Source organism: Manacus candei, unplaced genomic scaffold (genome assembly GCF_025592945.1).
Source record: "Manacus candei isolate 608988 ecotype Guabito, Panama unplaced genomic scaffold, ASM2559294v1 h1tg000046l, whole genome shotgun sequence".
Lineage (NCBI taxonomy): Eukaryota > Metazoa > Chordata > Aves > Passeriformes > Pipridae > Manacus > Manacus candei.
This window is the reverse complement of record NW_026138094.1, coordinates 1,627,307-1,647,883: the sequence shown is the minus strand read 5'-3', so window position 1 is coordinate 1,647,883 and position 20,577 is coordinate 1,627,307. Positions and strand designations below refer to the sequence as shown.

Below are 20,577 nucleotides of genomic sequence, written 5' to 3'. Positions count from 1 at the left end.
GGCACTGGAAGAGGCTCTAAGGTCTCTATGGAGCCTTCTCCTCTCCAGGCTGAACAGTCTCAACTCTTTCAACCTGTCTTCATAGGATACAGACCTCTCAGCATGATTTTGGTCAGGGAAGTCCAAGGGGAAGCACAGTTCCAAGCTGGCCCACACCCAGTCAGAGCAGCAGGAGCCAGCTCAGCCCTGACACTGCATGTTCCCAGCAGTGCTAATCCAATTAGAAAACAAACTTCCTTCCTTCATTACTGGGGCCTGTAGTATGTTAAACCAGCTCACTGATTATGGAGAGCTTAGTGAGAGACTAGAGATCAGGCAATGAATGACAGGGCTGTTTCACTTGCCAGGAGGAGGGACAGAGAACAGAGGCAGCTGGGAGGACACGGGGCATTGCTGGGACAAGGGGATTGGGAATTGCTACAAACAAAGGCCTTTGGTCAATCTTCACATTCCCAACAGGGTTAACCTCAAAGCCACATCAGATTGCTCAGGCCCTTGTCCCTGTTGGAGATTAGCATCCTCATGAATGGGGATCCCTGTCACCTCTCTAGCCCTGTTGGATGGCTGCCCTCACCCACCTCGCTCCCACACGACACTCACTTCAGTAACAGCATGGTAAAGGCAGCACTAAAATACCCTTATAAGAAAGATTAAATTCAAATTTTCTGGGGAGCTGCTGTTCAGCTCCCATCATCAAGGGTGCAATGCACCACCCAGACTTGGAGTCATCTATTTTTGGTGGCCAGGACAAAGGAAGGGGTTATTTACCTTTATTTGGCATTGGTGAGGCCACACCTGGATACTCTTTCCAGTTTTGGACCCCAAGTACATGGAGAGAGTCCTGGTGAGGATAGTCAAGGCCAGAGAACATACTGTACAAGGAAATGCTTCAGGAGTTTCACTTCTGTAACCTGGAGAAGAGAGAGCTGAGGAGGGATGCAATTCCCACAGTGAAGATCAAGAGCTGCTTTGCTGAAGCACTTGGACACACAGCCCATCTTGCAGAGCAGTTCTGGGGTCCATGACTGCTCTGGGGAGCTGCTGCAATGCACACAGTCTCACTCCTCTCATTCCTGTGCCTGGCACGGATACTCCCGGAATGGAGCCAGGCTGCCGGGGCAGGATTGTACTGCAAGGCTGTGAGCACGCTAATAGAGCCAGCACTGGCTGCCAGGCAGTTTGCTCCCTGCCACAGCTCCTCGAGGAAAAAGCCCCCCTCTACATGGAGAGGCTCTCCTGTGCCTCCACTGCCCAGCTGCACAGACATGAGAAGCCTCTGCTTACCCAGCCACAGAGAAGGCAGAGGATCCTCTGGGATGAGCTCCTCGCTGGAGCCATCACGTCACAGCGGGGCTGCTAAAGGACACTCAAAACCTTTTAAGTGCAGCAAGGGCATCCAAGAGCATCTCTGAAGATTTCTGCATCTCCAGCCCTTCCTGCAGGCTCTGGGAGAAAAAACCCTCCTGCTGGAGTCACCTCTGTCCCTGCTGGACAAAATGCCTCACTGGGATGATGGAGAGAGGCAGCCAGGGCTGCCAGCAGCCAAGTGGGCTGTAAGGAGACACCAGGAGCCCAACCAGCTCGATCCGCTGCCTTTTAAGGAGTGGTAGAGGCTGAGGCATCCTGGAACAAGCCACCACAGCTCTGCAGGCTCTCAACCGCGGGTGCACTCACAGACCACACTGGCCATGCCCGATGGTCCCCACAGCAGCTCCAAACTGTGAAGGACAAGCCAGGACAGCCATCCTCCAGCTACAAATTGAGCCTGGAATATCCCAGAGCCCTGGATTGTCAAGCAGGATTCCTGCTGCGGCTGCAGCGCCCACTTTCGCAAGGTCCCTGTGGGACCTTCCATCCATCATCTCTGTCCCCCCCCAGCAACCAGCAGGGACAGCTTCTTCCTGGCAGCAGGCAGAGGGGAGGATGATGCTTTTTCACAAAGCCTTCATCAAGCCACTGCTAACTCACCCCACCGATGCCTGAGCACTTTGCTCTGCTCACAGAAAAGGTTTTGCTGGTCCAGCAGCAAATTTGCTGCTGCCATCCCCACCCAGGGAGCAGAGAGGAAAGGGAATGTGCTGCTGGGGAGTAGCAGTGGGATAAAGCTTAGGTTGAAGCAAGGATGGAGGAAATGTCTATTTGTAATTACAGAAGCAACACCAGGAAAAAGTTTAAAAGGCAAGGTATGCATGAAACAGTAAAGAACACCAGATAGAGCTTCAGCCAAAAAAAAGAGGAGCAAGCTGGCCCAAAGACAAGGTGTCAGGAAGACAAAGAACAGGACTGGAGTCAGTAAATACTCAGAGGAAGAGATCAGGAAATCTGTGAAATTCAGGGATTTTGCCTCAGACTTACAACAGGTGAAGGAAAACAAGGAGCCAAAAGATCCTGAAGAGCACCCCCTTCTACAGGGAGTAACAGGCATATCCAAAATTGGCTCATCACTGCCCATGAAGGGTCTCAAAGACATCGCAAGGACGTGACCACCCTTGTCCCCTGTGTCTCGGAGGAGTCAGCTGATTGCTTAGGCACAGAGGGTCTCAGTGCATGCAAAAGCACAGGAAAAATCACTTCACTTAGAGCTTTTGTGTAACAAAATGCCCCTCCCTGCCATTTTGCCACACAGTTGCCCCACTCGCGGTGGGATGCGGGCACAGTCCCCGTGGAGCAGGAGGTGACCATGCACCGCTTTATTAGGCAGTGCTGCTGCATGTGCAGCCCAGGCCGGTCTCTATTTACATTTGGCAAAGGATGGCATTGAGTACCGAGCACCTGTGCAGGTGAGGGCCAGCCTGCCCGGCCCCCTGCGCCTCGCTAGCCCCGGGCAGGCCCCACCTGCCTCCGCCAGCCTCCTCGCCCACAGGCACAGCCCTTTTGTCTCTCATGGGCAGTGCCAGGCACCCTCACAGAGGCACCTCAGGCCTGCTACTGGATTATTTATCCCCGTATTCGCACACACTGCCCCCCTCCCCAGCGTCTCCCAGGCCCCAGCTCCAGTCCTTGTGTCCTGAGCTCTGCCTGGAGGCAGGCGACGGCAGCGGGCAGCCGGCGAGCCCCACTCAGCTCCTCGCACAGGGGGTCCCTCCGGTGCCATGCCAGTGGGCAAACCAGTGCACGGGAGCCCTCCGAGAGAGCAGGACGAGGGGTCCGGCTGCAGCAATCCCCCAGCGGCGCCGGCCGTGCCCAGCGAGCTGCTCGTGGGCTGACGGTCCGGAGCCCATCCTCGGCATGGCAGCGCTCGGCCCTGCGCATGGGCTGGTTTTGGGTACACCCGGCCTCGAGCCTGGCTCGTGGGGGGTGAGTACTATAGGGTACGGATTGCCACCGGGTAAAGCAAGGACATGTGCTCGGCCCCCTTGATGGGCAGCTTGCGGCTGGCGTAGTGATGGATGATCTCCGGCACGCTGTCGAAGGGCGGGCTGTGCTGACCCAGCACGTACTTGTTCTCCTGGGTCCGGGACAGTTTCATGTGCATGAAACCCTGGCTGCTCCTGCAAGGGCAGATCAAGGTAGGGTTAGGGGGTGCAGCTGGCCCAAGCCTCCCCTCAGCTCCTGACCCCCTTACCTGAGACAGGCAGCCTGCCCCTGCAGCTGAGGGGGACACTGCTGGCTCCTGTCCCCATGCAGTGGGGTGTGTGGGATCCATGTGGGGGCAAGGACGGTGCCAAGGCTGGGGTAGGTGTGTGTGGGCAGGTAACTGAGGGCATCACCTGGGCAGGACCAACAGCAGCTCTCACTGCAGGCTGACACAGAGGTAGCAGCTTTCACCCTTTACATGTGGAAAAGTCCCTTTTGCAACTGCCCTGGCTCACACAGGACCCCTTCAGCTCACAGATCTCCAGCCTCACCGTGGCAAACCAGGATTTTCTCCTTCGGCCAGCAGCCGAAGGATTTTCTCCTTGCTCCCCCTCCCCACACCACTGCTGCAGGCTCCATAAAACCCGCTCAGCGTAGCGAGGCCATTTCCCGGCACAGCACGGGCACCGAGCCACACCAGGCTGTGCAGGCAGATCCTGCCATGAACGCTGATTCCAAGTGATGGGCTAATGGCCCTGTTGCTATTAATTTGCGTCTCCGAGGAGAGCCACAGCCTGTCTGCAGCGTCTGGAATGCACATTACAGCAAAATATTGATGACTTAAAAGCAGACAGGGCCTCATCAGCGATGCTGAGCTGCTTCCAGCACTGCACAGCCCAGCCCCATCCCCCCGACTGGAGACGGGCTGTAATGGACAGCCTGGCTGCATTAGCAGGATGGGCTTGCAATCCATTTAGAGACAGAAGCAAGGAGCCAGCTGTCCCAGGGGATGGCAGAGGGGACAGCCACAGCCCCCCATCAGGGGCCAAGGAAAAGTGATAGCCTGGCCACATCCTGTGTCCCCAGCCAGAGCAATGCCACACGGACCACAGAGAGGTGATGTTGGTTGTGTTCTGCCCAAATCGCTCTGCAGGTCTTTGTCATGAGCTCAGGGATGTGGAAAGCACACCCCTGGAGAGAAGCGTGAGGGAACACTCTGCAAACCCCAGCAGACAGGGCAAGGGGCAAGTGCTGCTCCTGCCAAGCACCTTGGAGACCTGAGGAAGGACCCCACCTTTGCAGCGTGGCCTCAGCCATTCTCATGGAGGCACAAGCCAGGAGGAAATCATCCTCCAAGCATCTGAGGCAATGACATAACCCTGTCCATGACAGGCAGCGTGGGGCTGCCTAGCCTGAACCAGCCAAGACTGTCACAGCAAGGTTAAGTCCTTCTGGCTGCCTGACCTGCTCCTGCTGCTCTCTCTTATGCATATTTTTTCTTTAAATCAGCACAAAAGAGCTTCAGGTCACCATCAGGAGCTCTTTTCAGACCATCTCCTCAGCTGTGCCTCCTTACTCAAGGAAAAAAAAAGAAAAGTTGAAAAAAAAAAATAGAGCTGCAGACAGCCAGCTTACAGCTATATAAAAAGCATCCCGGGGGATTTTCCTTGAACAGACTCTACAGAGAAAGGCAGTGGAGTAAAAATTCTGCTCCCGAGGCTGTGGGCAAGGACAGGCAATGCCCAAGTAGCTCCTGGATGGGCTGCAGTGTCCCCTGGGGAGGTGGCACACTGCTGCACAGCCAGTGCTAGCCACCTGAGAGGAGTATTTTGCCACAAGGCTAAGGATGGGTGGCAAGAAGTAAGCGAAAAACCACCAAGAAATGGGTGACTGGCCTGTGGAGAGGTGATGGAAAGCCACCTTTGGTGATGGAATATCACCTCCCAGGCTCTCCAACACACGTGCTGGCTAATGCCATTCACAAGGTGATGGTGACACCTCTCGCAGCCTCAAATACAGCTCATCAACCAGAAGAAGCTGTTGCTCCAAAATGGCTCAAAATTAAAACATCAGTAAAAATGCTGACATAAAAAAAAGGAAAGGAGGGAGCTTTTCTGGAAAGGGCTGTTGGCTAATCTGAAAGCTCCGAGTGCAGAAGGAAGAAAGAATACTTTCAGTGGAACTTCTGCCCTGTTTCGGTGTGAAAGGCAGCAAAAAGAGTGAAACAAAAAAACATGGAGAGAGACAGAGCAATCTAATTCACAGTTGTGCCAGTGGGAAATAAACAGGGAGGCCAAAACCCCTGGGGAACAATGCAGGTAAGAGAGACCACTGGGGAAACTCCAAGTATATTGAGAAAAGCACAGGGATTCGAGGCCTCTTGTTGGGCAGAGATGGCTGAAGTGCTCCATAAATACTTGTTTCCCATCTGGCAGAACAGAGCTAATATGGCTGTCCAGCAGAAGGGCAAGAAGGTATTTGCTCATCCATCATCATCTTCAGACAGTAACAGCTTTGATTTCATGGGTTTGCACTGCCCCAGGAGCCAGGAAAGAGCTGGATGAGGAGCTGCAGCAATGCTTCATGCAATTTTGGCGTTCAGGGAATCTGGAAAACTTGGGGAGGATGTGAAGAACCCCAAAAAAACCCCAAGCAGAAGCCAAGCCATGCTGTGGGGATGAGGTGTCCCTGCTGGCAAACCAGAGCAGGGAAAACCCCCTTCTCTACAATGAGGCTGAGCAATGGCTTCAATGAATCTGTGGGCTGGGGTGGCAGGGATGGGTACCCACATTTCCATCTACAGCAGGATCACATGAACTCTCTTTTCCCATGAAACTAAACTACAAAAAAAGGGGGAACAAGAAGGCAGAGCTGAAAGTGGTAACCAGACACATTCAAGTGAGCAGTGAGGCAGATCATTTGATCCATCTGAAGGATTACTAGCACTGCCAAGGAAGAGCAGCGGGCCTCCAGATCTCCAAGCCTTCCCAAGAGATGCTTTTGCCAGACACCAAAACAGAAGCCTGTGCCACACCACAGAAAAGCGTGGACTTCATGTTCCACCCATTTCTGACCACTTGTGGTCGAGAGTTACTCAGTCAGCATGGGCACAAGTTTACTCGGGGCACCCACCCACAGCACCGGGTCACCCCTGCTGTGGGTCCACGACCCCCCAGCCCCTGCTCACTCACTTCAGGGAGAGGGAGAAGTCGTTCTTGCTGGTCTCGCTGTTGCGCACCAGGTAACTGGCCTCCTTGCACAGCCTCAGCAGCGTCTCCGCGTCCGTCCGGCTGATGGCCCCGTGGTACCAGCTGGAGCGGGGAGAGGGATCAGCTGTGCCAGGCACAGAGCAGACACCCTAGGAAGGGCTCTGCCCTGGGAAAGCAGCAATGCCAGCACCCCGGAGACAGAGCGGGATGGGGGGGCACCACCGGGGTTGGGGGACAAGGGGCAGGGACAAACAGGCAGAAATGTGGGGCCGGGGAAGAAAGGAAGAAGCAGGTCTCCCCAAGGGCTCCTCATGGATCCACAGGGATCCATGAGGCAGGTGGAGGGGTCAGGCAGCCACTTGGGGCAGGCAGGACTCACCACTGGCTCTCCAGGGGTAGGGCAGGGTCAATCCTCTCCCCAACAAAGGGGCCGGGCTCAGCCATCAGCGTCTTCGTGCTCTTGAGGCTGCTGGGGCCGTGTCTGAGGGCAGCCCTGGCCTTCTCCTCCCTGCAGGGCGAGGTGCGGCCGTAGCCCAGCCCCTCCGAGGGACCTGCAAGACAGACCTGTGTCATGGCTGGGGCAGGAACAGGCAGACAGGCTGGGTCCCAGCTTTCCCCCTGTGGGAAGAGCCAGAGACACTTTACATCACACTGGATTCCCTCATGCTGCCCCATCCACTTGTTCTAAGCAAGGGAAGGGCAGCTCTTGGGCTGCTACTCACTGCAGTGCCCAGGCTGGGTGCCCACCACACCAAGCCTGGGGCCAGGGTCTGAGCCCATGGAAAAATATTTCCAGGGAGGTTTCAAAAGCTCAGGAGGTTTTGCTAATGCAACCATAGATTCAGCAGCTGTGGCACAGAATTAAGTGAGATGCAGCAAGGAGAGGCTCCCCAATCTTGGGGGGAAAAATTAAATTAAAAAAAAAGAGGAGGGGATAGATGGAGCTAAAGGGAGCAGTCGGTTTGGAACCGATGGACACGTTTCTGCTGGCACAAGTAAAGCTGGGGTGAGAAAACAATTCCTTGAGGTGGGAAGGGGATATTTTGACTGCAGGTACCTCCCTGATGCAGCCATCTGCCTGGCACCAGCCCAGCCACGGCCCCTGCACACCAGTGCCAGCAAGCACAAGGGACTGACCGAGCCGTGCCCTGGGGACCAGCCTCCCGCTGCCTGTTATTTCCACACAGGATGATTTCAGCATTAACAATATTGTTTCTCCCTCCTCACGAGAGTTCATTATTGCTCCCCGGCACCACCAGCCCCCTCGCACAAATTACTTATCGATCGGGCAGAGCTGCCTCAGTGTGGGGCTGCGGGGGGGTGATGCTGTAGCAGCACAGACACACTGCAGGTGGCCGAGACCAGGAGCTGCAGCTCCCAGGACAACTGGGATGTCCCAGACTGGACAACTTCCCTCCTCGCCATGCTTCCTGGCTGCTGGAGGGAGAGGCAAAAAATACCCCAAGAGGGATGTTTTCCTCTCTAGCAGGGCATCTTCTAAGGTGGCTGTTTGGGCCCCACGCAGGCGAGCAGGACTCCACCCCCCAGCTCTGCGAGGAGGGGAAGGCAGCCAAAAGCAAACCCAGTCAAAATCCTCTGCAGCTTAGCACGGCTTAAACCCCCCGGAGCAGCAGCTCAGGGAGGAGGTGGTGCCCAGCATTAAGCCTTGACAAGCACTGCCTCTGCAGTGCTCTGGCTTTTCACAGGCCACATTCACCCTCGTACATCACACCCTGGCTTCAATTTCAACTCATCACCTTAAAAAATTGGGGCAATCGTTAAAAAGTCAGACAATCAAACAGCCCAAGTGTTTGCTGGCGGCACAAAGTCACTGCGTTACAGGCTCAGAAGAAATGCATTGCACCTGTCAGAGGGAGGCAGAAGCATGTGCATGATTAAACAGGATATTAAAAACAAGCCCTTAGGAGGAAGAAGACATCCTTCAAGACGTTCAAGTCACCCCCAGACAGGGGAAGTAGAAAATGAGACAAAACTCTGGCAAGATAAACTTAACACAACAAAGCAAGGCAAGTCAGGGGGAAAAAAAAGAGACTCTGTGTTGCTAAACTCAGGAAAAACGACAAACTGATGTGTTCATCAGGAGCAAGATGCACATCAGAGCGACTGTGGGGATAATAAATGACAGGGGAAGAGAAGAGGCTGCATAGCACAGAGATTAATTTTTCTTGACACCTGCATTCATTGCAGGAAGAGAATCAGGAAGTTCCCACCTGCCAAGACCTTTCTTGTTCAGGACTGATCTCAGCCTGCAGCATCCCTACGGATTAGGGAAATACCCAACACAGCCCTGGCAGAGCAGTCACTTCGCTCTGGAGTGTCCCTTCTATCAGCAGCAAAATCAGCTGTCACCTGCAGCCTCACGCTCAAACCCACCTGGGAGGCAGCAAAAGCCACACTGGTTTTATTCTACAAAGCTCTGCAGAGATCTGGGTAACTGCAGATAAGGAAATCAGCCATCCGCACCTGGCACGTCGCAGTGCCCACCAGGACAGCGTTAGTGACGCACGGGCAGGCACGGCACGCTGCTGCTGCAGAGGAACGGCACGCCTCGTGCCCCAGCTCCCCCCAGTAACAACCTTTACCTTTCAGCACGCTGCCCCCACCTAATGCTCTTGGCAAAATCCTAATCTACCACAGCATAAGAGCGAGGTCCTTAAAATATTAATAAAGGGTTAAAAGACAAGCAGCAATATTTGGCTTTCATAAGCGAAGACTGCCGGCAGTGTCCAAGGGGGATTTGCCTAGGGGCTCTGTGCTCGGCACACACAAAAAAGCCTTCACAACAAGGCAAACCTGAGATGACAAAGTGTACCTGGGAGATTTGGCTGCTCAGGATAGCAAAAGCGAGAGCGGAGAATCCAGAGGGACCTCCTGCCACTGAGCAGCAAGGTAATAAAACAGCAGAGGAAACAGAGCAGCGCTAAATGATGAAGAGGGAAAAAAACAGCCCCAACTTCAGTGTGCTGGGACCTGAATTAGCTGCTAGCACACCTGTAAGGGACCTGGGCATTATGAGTTGCAAGAAAACATCAGCTAAATGCTCAGAACAGTTGTCTAGACAACCATAAAGGCAGCCATCAAACATTGCGAATTTGGAGGCAAAGAGGGGAGAACAAAAGAGACGGTACTAACTCTGCCACCAAATAATCTCCTGCTGCAAGCAAAGAGGCACAGTAAAGCTGGAGAAGGTGCAGGAGAGGCGAGGACAAATGTCTGGTGTCCAGCACAGGACAACTGAAGGGGCCAGGAGGGGCTGGGGGAGGGCAGAGGAGGAGGGTGGGTGTCTGGCAGTGCCCTGGGCAAGCCCTGAGGCGTGGCAGCGAGGCAGGGTCACAGCAAGTGCCGGCGTAGCCCCCCCGGACACCCCCCTGTCACGCAAGACCCACCATTGGCGTCTTCGTAGCTGTGCTGGCCGTGCTGCGGAGGGACGGGGGCACCGGCCTCGCCATCCGGGGGGCTTTCACCGCTGTCCAGCTGTCCCACCGGCGGGGGCCATGGCAGGTCTTTAATGACCTTGATTTCAACTGGATTGGGGGCGGGAGGGGGCGGGGTGTGGGAAAGAGAGAGAAAAGAGAAAGAGAAAGAGAGAAAGAAAGGGCTTAGAAAAAACCATCAGCAACACCAGAGGGCCCATGGAGAAAGAGAGCAGTTGTTGGGGGAAAGACTTGAGGACTAAATTCCCAGGAGCCTCATGTTAGCTTGGCCATCTCATCCCCTTCACAGCACCAAGTTGGAACAGGCCTGAGGCAGGGCACATTCCTGATGGAGAGACCCTGCTCCTCCATCAGCTTTTCCAGCCAATCCTCTCTGGGGCATGGGGGAGGCTGTGATCACCCCGTTACACATACATGTCCCTCGGAGGGACCTTGGCCAAACATCCCATTGCCATCTGTCCTGCCCATGCATTAATCTTGCCCTGGGGGCTTCCCAGCCACCCACAGGATCCACGTTTCCCTGCCAGGCACCAATGGGTTGCAGTCTTGTTCCGGTACCAAATGTCCACCAGCAGAGGTCCCAGGGGTCTCCCCAAAGGGGGAATGGGTTAGCAGAGAGATTTTAGCATCACAGGAGGGGAAAAATATCCTCCAAGATACAGCAGGACCTGCTCTGGATTTAGGAAAAAACAGGCAGCAGGTCCCAACATGGCCTAGGGCATGGCAACCTGATTCCCTCGGGACTTAGAGCAAGGCCTGAAGTGCCCTGGGCAGTGCTCATGTGCATCCACATGTGAGCCAGACCTGAGAACACACCACTTCCACCCAGGGACATGGAGCAAGGTGGCTCATCTGGCCAGATCTAGAGCACAGACACCTCAGCACAAACCCAGCCCAGCAGGGCACCATGTTCCGTGATGGAGCCCAACAAGCCGAATCCTTGGCACAGTGACCCCAGGAACAAGTAGACACTGTGCCATCGAACCCAGAACACACATCTCCAGCTTGCAGTGCTCAAACCCAAAAGGTGAACCACTCCTCGAGCCCAAATCTCCACATCTCTCTCTGCCAGCATCTCCACACAGCGCTGCCAGTCCGAGCGCCCTGCACGCCAGCTGCAGCAGACACACAATGCTGCAATTAAAATGCATCCTAGATAAGAGCGTGGCAATTAGCCAGCACCGGTGGAGGAGCCAGCACTAATGCACAGCATGGATTTCCTCATTACCAAACACAAACACAATCGATCCCGCAGCACGGATAAATAGGTCAGGGAGGCTGGACAAAGCCTGGCCGAAGGCTCCTTGGGGATCCTCCTGCTCCCAGGAAGGAGGGATCTGCTTGAGCCCAGGGCTGAGCCTCTCCCCTGCAATCCAAGGTTGGGGGTGTTAACTTGCACCAGAGCTGTGATCAGTCAGGGCAGGGAAGAGGCAAAGGCAGTCCTATCCATCACTCTGCCCAGCCTGGCTCCCTGCTCAGAGAAACAGCTTCTGCAAGTGCACAAGCACTCTCTGGGCCACAGAAATGCAGACGCCAACGCTACTGATCCCCAGAAGATGAAGGAACCCCAAGAATCCAGCTTCACAAAAAGTGCTGGTTGCTTTATGGCTGCTCCCATCACTCACCTGCGAAGGCTTTGGAGATCCGCTCCTTCTTCCACTCCCAGGGCTGGTCATACTCCTCTGGTGGCCGCTCGTCGTCCTCGGGCAGCCGGGACTCCCTGGGCCTGGGGCAGGCTGGGCGCTCACTGTCCATGTCCAGCACAGGCTCGTAGGGAGTGTCGTAGAGGTGCAGTGGCCGGGCAGGAGCCTCCCGTAAGCCCTTCTGGCGGATCTCTGGCAGTAGAAGAGGGAAAAGACTATGAGCTTTCTGTTCAACACAGCCTGGCCACAGTCCCTGAAGCCCAGCTAAATGACAGGGCTCAATGTCACCCAGAGGTGAAATGGGATAGGGAGTGTCAGTGATAGACGAGACCCCCCCAAACCTTCAGCAAGCACCTGCCAAAAGCAGGGGAGCTGCTGGGCAGCCAGGGCCTGAGCAGTTCACAGCACTAAGATCTCCATAGTACATCATCATTCTCACTCCTGGGCAGCCCTGCAAAGCAGGATCCATGGGGACAGAGCATCCCAGAGCCTGATTTCCTGCAAGCAGCTAGGATGGGTTTCTCCCCTGGACACCCAGGGGAGTGTGGCTAGTTTAATAAAACACCCTTCCCTCATGCAAAACAAAGTCTCTTCTACAGGCACAAGCAGCCTTTCCACTGCTTGCTGATTTTTCCAAGAAATACAATGGTCTACTCCAAAAAGCCACATGAGCTTTCCAGAAACCACTTGCTCCAGGAAAACCACAGAACTGCAAAGCAGAGCCAGAGCCTGTGCCTGAGCAGAGCCTGGAGCGCATGAGCCAGCATGGTGATCCTGAGCGCTGCCTTCAGGAGCACACGCTCCCACCTCACTGCCTTCCCAGCCCCAAACAGGCCCACTGGGGACCCTGCTGCTGTGGCAGACACAGCATGCTCTGGCCCAGTCCTAACAGAATTAAATAGCTCCCATATCCATCTTAGTTTTAAGCCAGATGCATGGAATGTCAGGTCTCTCCTGTCTCAGCCTGGCAAGTGGGGTCTCAGGGGGCAGCATCGCAGGGAGAGATGTGCCTGTATGGCCCAGGCAGCCTTTGAGTGCTCTGGCTCTGTCAAACCCAATGCACATGGATAAAAATGGGAAAATCTGCCTACAAAGTAGCTGTTCCCCATCACAGTGATCGCCCAGGTTTGCCTTATCTGGGAGACCTGGTGCTGTCACAGGCTGCAAGGAACAGAGTACAGTGACAACTAAACTGAGGGAGTTTGCATGACCAAAGAGAGGTGCAAAGAGTGGCCTTTGCATGGAGCCTTCCACCTTACCAGCCATCATCTTCTGGGCTTCATATGGCTCCATATATCCATCATTCTCAGTCACCTTCTCCAGCCCTGTCTGGCTACCTGCCACCTGCGCCGCATCGAAGGGATCTGCGTAGTCCTCCAGGACAGCCAGCTGGAAGAGGGGAAGGGTAGGAGAAAGGTTAGGGCAGTCCCTGCCTTTTCTGGGGGGTGCAGGGAGCTCACCATGAGCTCTGCTAGCAGCAGCCAGACTGGCTGCCGGGAGCCCAAACCTGCATCATGGCAGCCCCCAGAGCAGGTGCTGGCAGCTGACAGCTTTCCAGGCACCGGCACTTGGCCATGGAAATGCTCCAGCCTTTGTCCCAAAAGCTGGGATGGAGCCAAGCAGAGCAGAAGGCGGCCTGGCCCCCTCCCTCACAATGGGGCTCAGCACTCACAGTGCCCACACAGACACCCAGCTGGGTCCCGGTGTGGCACAGGGCTGCTGGCAGGGCCGTACCCCCACAGCACACAGATCTCTATGTGCACACAGCCACGTTTCCTCTCCCAAGGTGGAGCAGGGGCACAGATCCCAGAACAGGGGTGTCAGCTGGCACTGGCACGACTGGGAACTCATTGGTTGTTTTCCAGGGCTCCTGTGGGCATGTTTGAAGAGGTTTTCTGACAAAAGGGCTAAGAACAGCTTATAGCTTCCTCTCCGCTCCTTCCCAGGCCCCTGCAGCATCCCCAGATGCGCCCCAAATAACACAAGACAGGGCTTTCCTCTGGAAAGCAGGACCAGGAGCTTCTCAAGTGCCATATCACAGGGAAGGCACAGCATTCCCAAGGTCTGCACTTTCTAGTGAAAAGGAGACAATCCTGCAGTAGGATATGCAGTACGTCCCACAGCTCAATCCCTTCCAGCACTGGAGCCACATGCCTGCTCCAGTATCTCAGCAGCTTGCCAGCCAGGGCACCCCATCACATGATGCTGCAGTCCACAAGAAGCCTGGAGCTGTACATCCCACCTCCAGCCCCAAAGCCTGCTCCCAAGATGGGGCCAGGCAATACTTCCAACAGCATCCAAGTGCACCCAAGCACCTTGTCCACCCGGATGCAAAGCCCCAGCCTTTGTTACCACAACACAGGCTATGCAGATGTCCCACAGTAACAACCAATGTCCCAAACTGGCCTGGCGGCTGGTGGGATTACCACTTGGTGCCAGGCTCCATCCTCACTGCCACGCTGCCCCTGCTCCTGGACAGCCTTGGAGATCAAGGCTGCTCACACATTCCTCTGCAGCTCCAATAATCGGCTTAAAACAAAACACTTCTCCCTCCTTCCTGTGCAAAACGCCCAACAATAGCCTGTAGCAGCAAAACCCAGCAGGAAAAGGGAACAGGAACTGGAGCTGTAAACACCTCCATGCAGCCCCGAGCCTTCACATCCCTATGAGCTACAGGAGGAACATGGTTCTCCGTGCCCGGCTCAGCACCTCCTCCCTAAACATCCCGGCTCCCTGGGCAGCCAATGCAGTGGGGACCTGAGTCAGCCCTCCAAGTCTGGTCCCTCCATTCTGGGGTACGAGCAAGCAGATCATCCCCAGAGCACACCCCGCCAGCCACAGGGCTCACAGCCACCCTGGGCAAGCAGAAAGTTGGGGCAGCAGATGCTCTCACCCCTTGGCAAGGCAGCAGCAGGACAGACAGCTGCTAGGGGCACCAGCTCTACCTAAGCCACAGCCTGGTGCCAGCGAGGCACCAGGCCCCTGGCTTTGCAATGTGCTCTCACCTTCATCATCCAAGGGACGACGTGGCATCGCTCAGGCCCTGCCAAGCACCAGGGACACCAAGGGGCAACACCAAGCCCAGGGGGCTGCAGCCCTTTGCTTGCCACCACCGGGGCAAAACCCCCCCAGGGAAATGCAAGCTGCTGGTGACTTTTGCAGCTGCTTGGTCACCAGGACCTGCTTCCCACCTGCTGCCCGTGAGATCCCAAGGGCAGATCAGCAGTGCTGTTCCAAACACCTGGGAGATCCCATGGGCTGCTCCCACGCCTTGAAAACTGCAAAGAGGTTCTCGCTGCACCACATCTGTGGAGCACAGTCCAGTGCCAGTGACAGTACCTTCACACAGATGCTCGTGTCAAGTGAGCTCATGTAGCGAGCCCCAGCCTCCTTACATACACAAATCCCCTAAAATGGCTCAATAGGCAAGGCGGGCAAACAGGCAGGACCATGCCCAACACTCACCCTTTGCAGAGAGCTCTCATGGCTTTGAGCATGCTGGGGGCTGTGAAATGCGATTTGTTGACCCTTCTGGGCTCAAAAAGGGGTTAGCTGTCCATTCCTCCAGCCCCAAGCCCAACCTGCCCACATTCAAACCTGCCATGAACCCCGTGTTCCTAGATGCATTTTGCTAGACCTGGCTGGCTGCCGGTGCCAGTCCTGGACCCTCTCTCTGCCCCATACACCCAGAGCAGCTTCAGGCAAGACAAGCCTGAGAGGCTCCCCTGCTTGCAGTAGTTGCTCTGTCAGAGAATCATTAAGGTTGGAAAAGTCCTCCAAGATCATCAAGCCCAACCTTATTTCCAAGCATATTCCTGCAGCATTTGGGTCTGGCTTCTCAGAAGAGGAACACATAAGCTTCAGCTAGCTCAGAGTGGCCCCCACTCAGATGCCTCCAGGTCTAGAAAGCGGAAGATGGTAGAGAATCCTAACAGGTCTCTGTCAAGACCCCTAAAACTGGATATTTTGCTCACAGAGGGGTGCAGAGGCACTCAGAGAGACTACACAGGCTCTGCGGGCAGAGGATGTGGTTTGCTGGGCTTAGGTTGGACCCAGAGCAAATGGCTCACTGCCTCAAGGATGCCACTTCATAGGAGTGAGGTCTCCCAACTGTAGCATGCTGAGAACATAAACCCACTTGTTTTTTAAATGGTCAGATATTACAGCAAAAAGCCACAGAAAAGGTGAGGAGGCAATTCCTGTCTCCAGGAGCATCACAACCTCAGTATGCACAAGCAAGCACACAAGAACTGCTACCATGAGCCCCAAGGCTGAGGGGTTGGAGGCTCCAGCCAGTGCCAGGAACGGGGCAAACAGCAGGGATCACACCATTGCTGGGTGCATCCTAATGCCCTTGCACGTGGAGCCGAATTAGGGTTGCCCAGGAAACTGCATCTCTGACATTTCCTAAGCATGCACGGCTCTCAGCAGCAGCCATAGGACACACAGCTGCTCCCCAGTGCAGGAGAAGGCCACAGCTGCTGGCAGGGCAGCTCCCAGGGTGCCCCAGGCTCCTCCACTTCGGTCAAAGGCCAGGCATTTCCATGCTTTGCTTGTGCTCCATGTCACAGAGGATGCTGCTGACCACCTGCTGATCCTAGTGCCTGGGTACAGAGGCATCGCCTGCTCATACACAGCACAAGCTCTGCAAGATTGGAAATAATTTGGGTGCAAAGCAAAAGCCTGACTGCAAAGCCACCACCCCAGGGCAGCTCTTAGTGCAGACTAGTTCTTCAGGGAGCAGCTGGGCACTGCTGGCATCTGGACACACGTCCTGCATAAGCATAGGAGTGTTTTTCAAACCATGTGTTATCTGCCATAGTGTTATCTGCCCAGAGCACTATCTGCCATGGCAATGCACATCCAGATCCCTGCTGCAGTTCTGAGGCTAGTCTCACTCTATTATTTAAGCCAACAGTAAGAAAAAAAAGAAAATCAAAGGAAAATTAAGGTGAGTAACCAGATCATCACTGGGCTCTGGCAAATGGCTGCAGTAAAAACGCTGCCCACCAGTGAAGGCAACAGACCACAGCTCTCCAAGAGCATTCACAGTTCAGACACCGAGATCCCAGGGCAGAGCTGGGGCTCTTCACCCCATCTTGCCTAGAAACATTCTACCTGCCCCCACAAGATGCTCCACTCTATAAAGAGGTTCCCAGAGAGTATCTTGGGAGATCCTTCACTTTAAAAATAAGTTTCTTGCCCTGGACATAAAGCGCGTTTGGGGTCCCCTCAGGAGATTGCTGGGTTTAACCAAATTCAGTTCATTCTATCAGGTGCAAAATTCCCCCAGTTTTACACATCTGGCAGCTTGGCTTTCGGTAGGCACCGAAGCCAAACCCAAAAGTAAACAGAGCACTATCTCCAAGAAGGGTCTGGTCCGCAGCCCACGGGGCACGGCTGGGCCAGGCAGGGAGCCCCCGGCTGCACTCGTGGCACGGGAGGAGGGAGCAGGGGGTGGACAGCACGGCATCGAGTAAGATGACTCAGTTCAAGGAGGCTCTCACAGGAAAGACACACGCCCAGGAGCTTCCTGGCCGGCCGTTCCCACACCCTGCGGCACTGACCCTGCGCTCACAGCAAGAACGGCAGCAACCGGTCCTGGCGGGCACAGGACAAAGATGTCCCCAGGCAGATCCTCGACACCATCCTCAAGCACGCTGTGCCCGAGGTTCAGGTGTCCACATGCAAGAAGGTCCCTCCTCGCATCTTTCCCCACAGCACCCCAGTGCTCCTTGTGCCTAATCCAAACAGGCAGAGAAGACACCTTCAGGGCATCCACCTGGCTCAGGTGAACCACACAGGGCCAGTCCGCTGTCCACTCTGTGGGGAAGGGCCTGGCAGACCAAGCAGATGGAGAAGGATCTGTGCTGGTCCCCACCATGCCCAGCAGGGTTTGGAGAGCAGTAGGAGCCATTGCAGAGCTCACTCTAACATGTCCCCACAAGATGCTGCAGATCCCACACAAGGTGGAAAGATGTGCCGGCTCATGCTACAGCAGTGAAGCATCGTGCAGCCCAGGCAGGAAGGATGCCACTGCCAAGATGTTCCTGCCCTGTCTTCCATTCTCCTGAAGGGTCACGCCAGCTATAGCAGGCACAGGGTTCCCAGGGAACATGGTCAGCCCCTAACCTCAACCCAGTGCCCATCCTGCAAACCACACAGCCTCAGCCAAACCACTAAACCAGGAAATGGTGGCTGCTCCTTCCACTTCTGTCCATCATCATCATCCCCACTCAGAAGGACTGCACATTTTATTAGAGTGATTTTCACCACCAATCGTTAACAAAACCCCTCTCTGCTCCAGCAGCCTCACCTGTACCCAGAATTATACTTCTCCTTCATCTCCAGCCTCACCACAACCCAAGGCTCACATCTGTGGGTCTGGAGTCCCAGTCCCTGCAGCAGGCAGGGAACAGTGCCCACCGCCTCTTCCTTAGGCGTGGGAGCACTGATCCCCCTGCACAACCATCATCTCAGCAGAGGCTCCAGCCCAGCCCCAGCATCCCTTCCCTGCTCCAGAACACCTTGAAATCACCAAAAGCAAGGGTCACAAGCAGCAGTAACCCTCCAGCAGGCACCTCCATCCTCCTGCACCACCTCCAGGAAGAGCCACCATGACGTTGGAGCAGCTGGGGAACCCTCCCACCACTCAGCCCAGCACCAAGGCCAGCAGATGGGAGCTGCAACGGGCATATCAGCCCAACAGAGATGCTCCACGTGGTGGATGCTCCCTGGCTCCTCCAGGGGAACTATTTTAATGGAGAGCTGCATAGGAGCTAATTTAATGGAGAGCACTATCAGCGCTCCAGCTTCACCCAGCCTCTGGAGTTCTGTCTGGATGTCCATCACATACCAGGAAACCTCCTCCCCAGAGAGGCACGAGGGAGATCAGCAGTAATCTAATCAGCATCTATCTTGGACAAGATCAAGGATCTTCTTCAGCCCAGCGCTGTTAGCAGGGTTTCCCCAAATGTATCCCCGCTTCTGAGTTTTCTCTAAACTTTCCAGATTCTGCCCAACCTTCAGATGCCCAAACAGCCTGGCTGTACCTGTCAGCAGTCCCTGCTTCCCGCAGCTCCTGCTCACCCCTTTGCATATCACAGCCTGAGTCCTTCCTATGACAACCACCCGCTCCTGCTTGCTCTGATCCCGCAATGCCTGTTCCAAAGGAAAAACCATTCCAAGTCAGCAAACCACAGCACCACAGTGGCACCTCAGGTCCCTGCTGCCAAAGCCTCCCCCTCCTCTGCTGCCCACTGCAACCAGTTTACACAGCTCAAAAGGGGGGCTCTGCTGGGCCCCCCGGAAACCTCAAAAAAGCAATCAGTCAGCACGAGCAACTTCCAGAGATCCACCAGCAACAAGTTCTTCTATCTGCTTAAAACACTCCCGAGCAGATTTTGCTTGGTGCTCATTACACCAGGGCCACGGATGGGATCACTGACTGTATCCACCATTCCCTCCGCCAGCCAGCCAGATCTGCAATCCCGTCGAGTTCGCCTGACAAGCCCCGTCTTGCAGGCGGCAGCGCTAGCGGGCACTAATTACCCCTCCTGCCTTTATTTGCGCAGTCCCCGCATCAGCCTCTCCGCCAAGGGAGAGAGGTTCGGCACCAACGGCCGCAGCCCCGGCTGGGTTTATCCTCCACCAGGTCCTTGTGCCACTAACAGCCCGCCTCCCCACGGGGGTCTTCTCCCAGTCTCTTGCCTCTCACCGGGGATGTTTCTCGCCTCCTTGCCAGCGCCGGGAGCGCCAGGCTCCGCTCTCGCCCCGGAGCAGCCGGCGGAGAGGCGGCAGACAAAGAGGCGCTGAGGCTCCCTGACAAAGCAGCTCGGCAGCTCAGAGGGCTCGGCCGCCGCCGCTGGCACGGGCACCCCGGGCACGGGGGCACAGGGAGACCCGCGCCGCCGGGCACGGAGCGCTGGGAGGCCCAGGAGCATCGGCCCCAGCATCGGAGGCCACCGCAGACGGTCCTGTGCCGCTCGGGGCCTTTCCAGGCTGGAAGGTCTTCACCTCCGTAGAGCACCAAGCACTTGGCTGCAAAGAAACGGCACGAGGGGAGGGCGAAGGTGGCCGACAACTCCGCGCTCTCACCCCTCGGCGAGCGCGCTTCCTGACGGGGCTCCCACCTGCCTCCCGCGGGAGCCGCAGGAGGACCCGGGGCCGTCCCCGCTGACGTGTGCCCGGCATGTCTGTGCTGCCGGGCCACGGGGGGACCCGGCACGGGAGCCCCGCGGAGCCTGGCCGTGACCCCCCCCGCCTCTGGTACTCGAGGATCCTAACCCTGCTCCTTACTGTGGGTGCCAAGGGTCTGGCAGGACCACCGAGGGCATCTCCGTGACCGGGGCGCTCCACCTGCCCCGGGGGTCCTGCTCGGCTCCTCACGGCGGGGTCACCCAGGGCATCCCCCGTGCCAGCACGCCGCGGGGAGGGCGGCGGGGGGCCCATGCCCGGTCACTCACCTCCTGCGGCGGCTCGTCGGGCGGCTCGGGGCCGGCCGGGGGTGAGCTGGGGGCGGCGGGCACCAGCGGCGGCGGCGGGGGGCTGGCGGGCACCTTCTCCACCGCCTCCACCTTGATGAGCCGGTGCTTGGGCGAGACGTAGCGGGGCCCGTCGGGGGCGGCGGCGGCGGCGGCGGCGGGTGGCGGGCCGCTGTAGGGGTCCTCGAAGTCGCGCTCCTTCTGCAGCCGGTAGGCCGCCACGATGTCGGGCTGGGCGGCGGCCAGCGGCTCGGCCGCGCCCCCGGGCGGCGGGGGCGGCTGCGGCGGCGGCCCGGCGCGGTAGTCGGGCTTGGGCGGCGCGGGGGGCGCGGGCCGGGCGCTGCGGAAGCCCAGGTGCTCGCGGAGCCAGCGGGCCATGGTGCCCACGCACTGCGGGGCCCCGCCGGCCCCCGCCCCGCCGCCGCCGCCGCCGCCGCGCTCCGAGCCGGCCGCTCCGCTCAGCAGCATCGGCGCCGGCGGACTGAGCGCG

General features: G+C 56.6%; 1 protein-coding gene across 2 annotated transcripts; it reads right to left on the bottom strand.

Annotated features, from left to right (window-relative positions):
- Window positions 1–567: 567 nt before the first annotated feature.
- LOC127475073 (SH2 domain-containing adapter protein F-like) lies at window positions 568–20,572 on the bottom strand. Of its 2 annotated transcripts, XM_051796472.1 has the most exons (7): window positions 20,070–20,572; window positions 12,864–12,993; window positions 11,587–11,796; window positions 9,914–10,051; window positions 6,886–7,057; window positions 6,489–6,608; window positions 568–3,491 (listed from the first exon to the last, which is right to left on the bottom strand). In XM_051796472.1, the coding sequence occupies exons 1-7, from the start codon at window positions 20,553–20,555 to the stop codon at window positions 3,305–3,307; spliced, it is 1,443 nt and encodes a 480-aa protein (XP_051652432.1). In that variant the 5' UTR covers window positions 20,556–20,572; the 3' UTR covers window positions 568–3,304. The 2 variants fall into 2 exon arrangements, with proteins under 2 accessions (XP_051652432.1, XP_051652433.1); XM_051796473.1 differs by lacking the exon at window positions 9,914–10,051.
- Window positions 20,573–20,577: the final 5 nt, after the last annotated feature.

Bases quoted from the DNA above. Each gene is read 5' to 3' on its own strand.
- LOC127475073 (XM_051796472.1), bottom strand. From the start codon at position 20,555: ATGCTGCTGAGCGGAGCGGCCGGCTCGGAGCGCGGCGGCGGCGGCGGC. The intron at 11,797-12,863 runs GTAAGGTGGAAG...TTCTACTGCCAG, and splicing joins AGCCCAGAAGATGATGGCTG to AGATCCGCCAGAAGGGCTTA. The intron at 6,609-6,885 runs GTGAGTCCTGCC...TCCCCGCTCCAG, and splicing joins CTACCCCTGGAGAGCCAGTG to CTGGTACCACGGGGCCATCA.